The following is a 10,081-nucleotide window of genomic DNA, read 5'->3' as shown; positions in this document are numbered from 1 at the left end:
GGTGGAACTGTGTTCCCCCCCCCCCCCCAGCCACACCGGCTGTGTCCACTGTCCTGCAATGCCGTTGCGGATTTGGCTGGCGATTCTCTTCATCACTGTGTTCCTGTCAGCGGGTTCCAGCACAGTCTACAGTAAAACAGAGATCCAAGAGGTTGGGATATAAAAATACAACGGTGTCAAATCTTGCAAAGAAGAGTGGCGTCCCTGGTACCTTCATAGCCTGTTGCAGGACTTCCTTATTGATGTTGACGTAGGCCAGCTCTTGGCCAAAGACTTTCACGTAGGCTGATACCAAGGGGGTTTCTGCGGGCAGCTCCTTCCACCCCAGCAGCTAGGGAGCAGATACAGAAACAAGCAGAAGTTCCTTAACGTGACACTCACAGTTCAGCGGGGTGACCAAACCCGTCACCGATCAAGCTGCAGTCTTCTATTGCTGCTTTGCAGGCAGCACAGGGCCGCTAATTCCACTTCCTCCCTGCCACCGAGAGGCCCACGAATAGCTTCCTGCCCTGGGTTTTGCCCTCTGATGCAGTAACACTTGGGCGGAGGGTCTGCGCCATTAGTACCACTAAGCCCAGTTTGAAAGCACAGCAACAAGTCACCTTTTTCACCCGAAGACAAGGGTATGTCCTTGTAAACTAAACGAGGTAGACGAAGGGAGGGAGGAGGAAGCGGCTCGGCCCGCCTCCCCCCTCTCCTCCCACGCTCCTTCTGCGGCCGTACAGGAGGTGGGGGCGAGGCAGGGCCAGCGCGAGGACTTGCAGAAGCCATCGCAACCGTGGCCGGAGCGATGGCCCCTGCAGAGCTCTCTCACAGCAACCCTCGAGCTGGCTGCCGGGCGGGTCGTGGGCCTCCCGAGGCAGGGCTTAACTAGTATGCGAAGCCTCCCTGGATACCCGCTCACGTAACCCGCACCTTGCGCTACTGAAAATACCTACAGCTTTTCCAATCTCCTTTATCTTTTTGTATGTGGGATAGTCAGCAAACGGGATATTTCGTTTCATGATGACGTCTGTGAGGCCTTCCACACGGACACCAGCCTGGCAAAAGAGCAGGAGGGGGAGCAGTCTGAAACATACTCACAGAGATGAAACTCCGTCGTCAACTTCAATTTTAATTTGCTTTATTATTGATTTAGGTGACTATTTACCTCCACCAAATCAGCCACTGACCCTGCAGAATATGCCATCAGCTTGGAAATTACCGCGGATGGGAACATCGTTCCTGGGCTGTTCATAATAAAGACATCTCCAGCAGCTCCAACTTTATAGTTATCTATGGCAGAGGTAAACAAAAGACACATATTTTTTCTAACCGTCCTGCTTATCATTCAAGATTGTAGTTCTGCAGCTTTTTCCATTGCCAAGTCGAAGATGTATCATTACATAAATATTAGCTGTTTAGGCCCAAATTAATAAATGGCTACTCACGTACTTCTAAACATGTGACTGTCACATTTAATTCAATTTCTTATTGCAACACAGAATGCCGTATCTCTCCAAAAAACTTCACGTCTCTTAAGAATGAATTTCTGAAGTGAAAGTCTCCTGGTCACTGAAAGGCTTTTACTCACCAAAGTAACCACCAATATGCACGACCTTGCTATACCGGTAGCTCAGCCTGTCCAGTTTGGGGGCCAGCAGCTTAAGGGCGATATTGCAAGCCGAAGATCTGAGCAGAACGAGAAAGGTAATAATATCCAGAAAAAAGCTGCACCCCGTCAAGATACAAACTGAATCGAGCGTGTCAGCACATGCAGTGCTCGCTGACAAGAATGTGACAGAACTTAGTATTGGCAGAAGATCGCCCACTTCATTCCTGCCTCTACTTACATGTTGTACATGTACGGCAATCTGCTCTTCGACAAAGCTTTCATGTGGGAATACACAAAACTGGCCACTTGCAAATTGCTCTCCTTCATTGCCACGTTAGCTATCGTTGTTATTAAAGGAAGGGCAGGCCTCGTCTCAAAGATAACAGCACAAGCCATCATTCGCACTTCGGGAGGAAGCGACTGGTCTGCAAGGATCTGAATGAGACATCCCTGCACCTGCGGCGAGAAAACAGCGGCGGCATTACCGATAACTGAGACTTATTTTGCAGACTGGATCCACACATAACCCACAAGAAACACAGGAGAGGGGACCCTTGTCCCTGCAGAAAGGTTTCCTGGTCTTACGGCATGGTTCCACATCGTTTTATTAAGACAACTGAAGGGGCCATGCAGAAGGGTGGGCACTGAATCTGAAATAAATGTCCGTGTATCAATGTATTGGGTCAACCCACCGCAATCAAAAAGACATCAGCATAGCTTTTTGCATTACTGACATTCAGAGATTAGTGAATAACTTCAGAAAAAAAACAATTGTAGATAATAAGATAGATTCATTCCTTGGCGTAACCCCACTGACTTGGTGAGCATGCTTCACTATTTTAGACCACTTTTAAAAGGGGAGCTTCAACAGCTCAACAAAGACAGTCTGAGTGGATGCTGTCTCATATAGCTCCTATATCTAAACTATCTGAAAGGCAGGAGCCTTGCCTACGCTCACCATGCCAGCAACCTCAGCGGGACATCAGTGCTGACTCATCCAGCCTGAAGGGAAGGGTCTAAAAGAGGCAGAGCAATGGTGACCTAGGAGGTCAATAGAAAGTGTCTCCTCTTGACTGTCGAGGCAGGCTAAATTATGTGTCTGACTTTTAGGTGGCTAAATTTCCATTACATATAACCAGCACCGGAGTATGACTAAAGGAACGCTGATGATATCCTTCTGGAAGCTTCCTACTGACTAACAATTATTACAGCTTAGGAGAAAACATCAGCTGAAATACCAAATTGTATTGTGCTCTTATTAAAAATAATCCTTTTTTTAAAAAACATGCTGAATCCACAGACATGATACCATTAAATGCATTATGCTGTACAGTATATATTCTCTAATTCAGTAAGTAAAGAAATCTGACAGATCATACTTACTGTTTTGGGGTCCTTCCAAGCTATTTTTCTCAAAGCCATTATGGCATCAATCTGAATGTGAATGGGGATATCAGAAGCACTGGATGAAGATACAGGAAGGAATTTCAGGATGCGCTTGATGCTGGCTGGTTCCCCCATGTTACCAATGCACTTCAGAGCTAATTTCATTTTGTCTTCACGGCCCCTGCTGATTGCTTCATCTGCCAGGTCATGGATGGGCTATAGGCAAAGCACAGTTCAGTCGTTTCTTCCTAATGTATAGAATGTCCACAGTGTTCCCCTTACCCACTGAAAAGCCTATCGCAATAAACCAACTGGTTTTAATAAGATTACGCAGTAATGGCTCTCAGGATTTTACCTTACAATGTGGAAAATGTGTTTTCAGCGATGAAGCAAATATCTACATTAGCAAAATGATTCATTGCCTTTGTTCTGAAGGAGACCTATGAAATGTGTGTTTGTAAGTCCAATTACCATTTTTATACTGCGCCTTAAAAGAATTAAGCTAATGTAATCAACATTACTAAACTATTAAGAACAACCTGAGACAAAGCTACCCACCTGAAGAGCTTCTTTAGGACAAGCTGAGGTCTGAGAACAGTATCTATTGACCACAGAACTGTATCCCAAGCAGGCAACCTGCTGAAGCATGGGGCTTTTCTGAATTCGAGAACTGGTCACTAAATCCTATGAGGAAAAAAAATAAATTTAATTTGGTATTTAATACAGTGCTTCACATAGCTTCCAGAGCAGAAAAATTATCAGAGCTTATCTGACAGGAGCAGTTTCAAAATGATTATTGTTCACACCCAAACAAATTAAATCAGCTCATAGACATTTCATTTGCAAGCTTCACTTAGGAACTTAATTCCCCACTAGTTTGAGTATAAATAAGCATATATAGGTAAGTTTATATAGCACCGTTTTATTTTCCTCAACTGAGCATAACACTGACAATACAAAATTATGGGTAAACATCAATCTATAAATGGAATATCCTTACAACAACGTGTAACAATTATATTAATGATGCATTCTCACATCATATCCTTTTCCTGGAAGGAAGAATACTGACTAGAGATGGGAAAAATCCTGTTCAGAATAAATGATTCATTATAGTGTCAAAATATTTTGTTTGCACTAATACGTTCCCTTGCAACACTTTCTAGTTTGTAGGAATAGTTTTCAATTAAAAGAGCTATTCAAATGACATAATATGCAAATCACCATTTGTTTCAGAAGTAAGAGACTCAAGTGGACAAAGTTTTGTCTGTAGAAGGCATGACGTGATCCCAGCAAACTAAAATGGGAATTATTCTCAGAAGCTGTTATGGGAGAATGGCTTTTATTGCCCATGTAGCAAAATGAAGACCCAGAACTGTGTCTCCTCTCATGTATGTACAGTGCCAAAAGAAATTAATGGTTCAACATTTACACAAAATTGGTGTTCATGAGAGGAGAATCCAGTCTCTAATGTACTTTATAATCAAAAGTTGTCATCAATTATCATTCCTTTTGTTATCAGATGGGAAAGATTCACACGGATTTACTCACTGCTGCTATTGGAACAGTGTGTTCATCAGCTTTCATGAAGTGGAGAGCAAAAGAAACACTTAGAAAAGTCTGAAAGTAGTTAAGGTCATCACTGCGAATTCTGCTCTTGATGAATTTGAGTGCTTCTGTGGTGCCTGTCGCAGAAACTGCACTCAGCAGCCATCGCCTGCAAGCGGGTTAAAAAAAAAAAAATCCTTAATTGTAGCTCTCAATTCTCCAAAAAAGGAAAATTATATGAAATAATGAAATACCTATAGCGGGGTTTGTCTGAAAATTGTCTCCAAATGGACTCAAGAGTATCAGCACTTGCTATCCGGCAGAGCTGCACGAGCTCCAGGAATCTGTATGGAACATCGTCGTGGAAATCTTGTTGGTTATTCAGGACTATGTGCTGCAGTGTTTCTACTATCTGTTACAAAACATGAGAGAGGGCATACCTAATTACATTCTTTGGAATTTATGATCATCACTCTTTCATTAACTTTTCTATTAGGACAGCAGTTTGAAGACCTAAAAATACTATACCCGCTGCTCGGGGTTTTTCATCTTGATTAGCTGCAGCGGCATCTGTGGCAATGCTGACGGGAAGCGGTAACGAAGGCTTCCGTAGCTCTGCAGGGAAATGTCCGGGGCGCTCCCCCGTTCACTTCTCACTTCGAGCAAGGTGAGTTGTTGTCTGTCAAGAGACAAATGTGATGGGAGGAATTAATTAGCTCTCTTCCTCCATTTGCCTTGGCTTGTTGGTGGTTCAGTGATACTGTGATGGTACCAGTTTCACTCTTTAATCATTTTCCTCGTCACAGTAAAATCTTAGTTTGCTAGTGGATAAAGCCTTCTAACTGGAACAAAATAGTACTACAGTTATCTACAACGAAATAGTTTCTGAGGAACTAAACCTCTGTCTTCTGAATGAGAGCTACTGACAGCGTAATCAATGATCTTATTTCTATATGCATCATCTTCCTCCTGGCACTATAAATTAACCCTTTTTCAGGACGGAGTGGTGAAGTTGCATTCTTACAGTATAAGCGAGCTAAAGAGGTTTTTTCCTTTTCTTCCATGTGATTGTAGTGCCAAGTTCACCGGGGTACAAATAAAGAATGGTTCACTTAATTTTTAGGAGTGTGGAAACCCCAAGTATGAGTACTCCCAGCTTTACCCAACTGCTGTGGAGCTCAACTCTCATTTCACTTCGACTGGGGATGAAAGGGACTGCCAAAATCTCTAATTACTCTCACTTTGTGACGCAAGCCCACGTCCCACCTACCTTGCTTCCATAACAGCCACACCAGTAGGTTCACTGAGTGGTGAGATCTGATACACCTGCTGCGACACCACCTCTGTGATGAGGGTACCACTGTCTGACTGCTTCAGTTTGGAGGAGAAAACCGCAGTCCCTTTTATGAGCCTTCCCTTCTGGAGGAGGACAGAGGAACCCAAAGAGTGAATGGGAACACAATGGCCGTGCTTGTAATTAGAAGATCTTTTCACATCTCACGTACCATCATGTCAACAGGACAAGGATAGATGTAAGCCATTCCAACACGCTTCAACACCTTTTCCTGGCAATTATTTTGGTCTACGGTTTTGGTAACGGTGACTCGGCTGTTCTTCCTGTCTTCCTGGATGACGTACCTTGTATGGCAAACTCCTCCAATTCCAGCCTGTGCACACCGACAGAGATAATGAGACTTCCCAATTATATCAGGATTTCACTGCGTGAGAAGAAGTTTTATTGAATGAAGATTCTGAAGGAGCAGTAGGAGGGTGAGGACCTACTGAACAGTCTTAATTATGTTTTGAAACCATTACTCACAATTAATCCTATTGAACTAAAAAATAGACATGTGAACAATACTCAGTCAGGGGACTGAGTTTAAAATGAAAAAGTAATCAATATCAACAATAAACAAATAAAATAGCTCAAGTAGCTGTATCAGGGAAGCTATATAACAAATACATTCATAGCTAATATTTCTTTTTTCTTCAAAGGACTGCATTTTAAGTCTTAAAGGCCGATGTCTTAAAAAGAATCCAGCTCAGGTAATTAATTCAACATATATGCACACATTTTCTTCCATGTGAATAAAAATTGACTTTTAGATGATGAAAATTTGAAACTAGATGCAAATAAACAGCAACTTGAAGGAAGAGCACTTAAAGAGAACACAGCCTTTCAGCAAAGTAGTTTCAGAATGGAAAAAACAAACCTCTTGCAATTCATACACATTCTGTGATTTTTTAATGGTTATCTGTATCATGTTCAGTATTCCTCTCACTATGTTAATACACATATCGGGGCAGTCTTCTGGGCCATAGATGTTTCCAATCCGTCCACTATTGTACTCAAACTTGAAGGGCCGGCTAAAACATGAAGAAACCATTTGGGTGATTTTGGAAGATCGAGTAAATGGGTCCCTGGGCCAGATGCCATTGTATTCCTCAAATTGTGGAGAGCGGATCTGAGAAGAAATTAAGAAGACATACTTATGTGAATAAAATTACTCTGGTACTAAATATGCAAACTGATTGGAAGAAATTAACGTAATCACTAGTTCGATATGCTTTCCTTCCAAATATAGGCTTAGCAATTCATACAGCTGTTTATTGCTTTGTCTCTTGCTTACACTATTGTAAAATCAGTACGAACCCTGTGGGCTCAGCAGTGTTATTTCATCTTACAGAAGCAGTTACCATATCGCGATTATCTCTCAAGGACATTTTAAACATTCTACTTGCATTAACTCTATAGGGAGAAAGGCTGATTCAGAAAGCAATTTAAAAAATTCAAATAAAATTCTCCCTATTTTTTCAGCCTTAATATAAATATTCTTATTTAGATGAAATTTAGCATTTAAAAAGTTTCTATCATTCTAAAAGTAAAAAAAAACCCAACAATTGTTTCAGAAGGTTTCATTTTAACTCGTCCCCTTCCAATTTTTTTTTTTTACTGATCTAGTTGTTTTATTTGATTCATATTTGTGAATTGCTTAAATCCACCCAAATGTATTTATAAACCTTTTCTTTCCCCCATACTGAGACACAATGTAAATCAGAAACAATTTTAGTAACTTTGGCAAAGCTTCTGCCAGTTTAGGTGTCTCAGAGCACAGCCTGGTGCACGCATGTAAGAATTTCAGGATGAAGACTATAGTACGAAATGCAATCCCTAGCCCATAGTTTTGGCATCTTGCCCTCATCAGTGAAAGAAGATCTACAGCTCAACTACAACCAGTGAGAGCTCTGTCACTGAGCTCAGTGCCCAAAGAGGCAGCTCTGTTTTGTAACTAAGTCAAAATCTTTAGCTTTTATCTTCATCTAGACTTTTTAAGTCTAGTTTTATTAATTGCCTGCATGACAATGACTTTACATACGCAAGTCCTGGTTTCCCACAGAAATGTGTGTTGAGACTAGAATCAAATCTGAAACTCAGAGCAGGCTTCAGTGCCTTGAGTTAGAAATAACCATTTTCTAACAGAACCCCTGATTTTGGCACCTCTGTTTGACACAAAGCCTTGAAGAACACCCGCTATGAACCAATTTCCACAACAGACACCGGTGAGTGACTGGATGCCAATCACTCGTCACTTCTGCAACTTCAGCTTGCAGATCATTCTCTGACATCTACAGCGCTAAGCCTCCGGTTGTGTATCCTACAGCCTTCCTGAATCACGGATTAGCCAGGTGCAATTGTGACCATGATTTATAGTTCACTGTTGCATAGTACATTTGGAAGAAGACGCGGTACCTTGAGGAGGTAAGTGTCCTCTGACAGCCCACTGATCTCTAGTTTGCTGCTCAAGCGCACGCCGGCTTTGGCTAAACTTTTTTCTTGAAGCCCATTCAACACCCAACCTTCATAGCTGTACAAATAGCTCTTTCTGCTGCTGAATCCAGGGTCTGTGGGGAATAAATAGCCATTTTCACAATACTTGCAAGCACGTGCTCATAAATAGAAATCACAACAAAGTCACCGAAAGGAGGTTATAGAAGGAAATTTACTTACCAATGTCAAACTTCTGGCTACCTGCAAAAACAGATGGAAAACCAGATGAGTAACATTCTATCTAGATACAATTGCTGCCACTGGAAGTTTTGGGAAAAAGAGATGGAGGAGGGATATGTAGGCTTACCTACAAGGGTCAGCGCTAGTGCAAGTACGATTCCCCTCATAGTGAAGGTGAATGAGACTCTGCCAGACATGGTGAGACTTTTATGGAAGAAAGCTCAGGAACACGTGGCTATGTTCTGCTGAATTCTCAAGTTTTTTATCAGTTTATGTAAACACTTCCCTTTTTGCAATCATACTTTCTCTTCAGATGGAATAACGGAAATCAAGTCATACCTTGGCATCCCCACTGATTTGCTTATATAAACGCTTTGCTAGATTGTTCAAAAGTTTCTACATATCCTCGTAAAACAATTTTACTAAGCCGTTGACAATAAATTTACAATAAACACATTACTTAATTGCCTAGATTGTGTCACGGCTGGCTGCTGGTATTTGGTGCTGCCACAGATTAGGTTGATTTTGCCCAGGTTATGTTGACCTGGCATCTGACCCAAACTGTTACCTAACTGATAGTGGCCCAATTAACAAAGTAGAGTCAGCGTCACACACGTTAAGGGTGTTCTTTCTCCCCCATCAGCCCTCAGGTTTACAGCCACCCCTGTAGACAGGAGATGAGGACAGCTAAACCCTTGGCTATTCTTATATTCATATGTGCACAAAAGCACATTTAACAGCCTACTGAAAACCCATATACATGGAATATATATATTTATTTAATTAAATCAGAGGCTCAGTGTGTCCTTTCAGCTCCGGTCACACTGACCAGGAATATTTTTTAAATGAACAAAGATTTCATAAGCAATCTGTAAATATTTTATCTTCCAAGGTAAATGACAGCTAAATGTGAACAATTAAAACCCGCAGAGACTCTTCGCAGTGAAGTAGGGGGAACGGGAGTGCAGGTCAGCTAGAACTTTTGCATTTCCTAAGGAGCCAAATACAAAATGCAGCCAAGTACCTGAACTGATGTAGGCTCGCAGCCAGCTTCATCACCCATTTACACTGACAGCCCAGGAATGCAGTCACACAGATGTTCGGCGGGGGCATGGAGGCGAGCGGGGATGCACAAAACACGCTTGCCCCTTTTTGAGCATGGTAGTAGAGTGATAATCACAAAAAGGGAGGAATGAGTTCTGGTCAAGCCCCCTAAAAAGTTACACAGTCTCGCAAAGTGAGCTGGGTGGCAGCTGGATCAACAAAAAAAGGCAAGAAAAATGCACAGGAGGGTGTTTCCAGAGGGGTAACTTCAGGCAACGCAATAAACCATGGGCTTTAAGTCACACAAAAAATGTGAATCTGATTCTAATTCAACATCTACGACATACCGGTTCTTCAGTCACTTTATTTCTGTTCCCACAATACCTATGGTTATAAGACTAACCACAGGAGTGTGATTTGTGGCAAACACTATTTTAACAACCACAGATGAACATTTATTTTCTATTCCAGCAGTTTCTACACTAGCAACTGTTCTTCCT

The 10,081-nt window shown here is 41.9% G+C and overlaps 1 protein-coding gene across 1 annotated transcript in view; it reads right to left on the bottom strand.

Annotated features, from left to right (window-relative positions):
* Positions 1 to 8,704, bottom strand: part of LOC104626014 (vitellogenin-2-like) — a 24,069-nt gene extending 15,365 nt beyond the window's left edge. Inside the window, exons 1-17 of the mRNA XM_010293823.1 lie at positions 8,665 to 8,704; positions 8,538 to 8,558; positions 8,280 to 8,431; positions 6,742 to 6,993; positions 6,034 to 6,195; positions 5,799 to 5,947; positions 5,057 to 5,207; positions 4,783 to 4,940; positions 4,532 to 4,697; positions 3,539 to 3,664; positions 2,978 to 3,196; positions 1,833 to 2,050; positions 1,574 to 1,671; positions 1,151 to 1,275; positions 939 to 1,040; positions 212 to 331; positions 31 to 126 (exon numbers count right to left, since the gene is read on the bottom strand). Of these exons, the coding sequence (XP_010292125.1) occupies positions 31 to 126; positions 212 to 331; positions 939 to 1,040; positions 1,151 to 1,275; positions 1,574 to 1,671; positions 1,833 to 2,050; positions 2,978 to 3,196; positions 3,539 to 3,664; positions 4,532 to 4,697; positions 4,783 to 4,940; positions 5,057 to 5,207; positions 5,799 to 5,947; positions 6,034 to 6,195; positions 6,742 to 6,993; positions 8,280 to 8,431; positions 8,538 to 8,558; positions 8,665 to 8,704 (2,355 nt within the window). The remainder of the gene's footprint in view (positions 1 to 30; positions 127 to 211; positions 332 to 938; positions 1,041 to 1,150; positions 1,276 to 1,573; positions 1,672 to 1,832; positions 2,051 to 2,977; positions 3,197 to 3,538; positions 3,665 to 4,531; positions 4,698 to 4,782; positions 4,941 to 5,056; positions 5,208 to 5,798; positions 5,948 to 6,033; positions 6,196 to 6,741; positions 6,994 to 8,279; positions 8,432 to 8,537; positions 8,559 to 8,664) is intronic.
* Positions 8,705 to 10,081: the final 1,377 nt, after the last annotated feature.

Source organism: Phaethon lepturus, unplaced genomic scaffold, assembly GCF_000687285.1.
Source record: "Phaethon lepturus isolate BGI_N335 unplaced genomic scaffold, ASM68728v1 scaffold1699, whole genome shotgun sequence".
Lineage (NCBI taxonomy): Eukaryota > Metazoa > Chordata > Aves > Phaethontiformes > Phaethontidae > Phaethon > Phaethon lepturus.
Note: the sequence above shows the minus strand (reverse complement) of the source record. Positions and strands in the feature narration are given on the sequence as shown.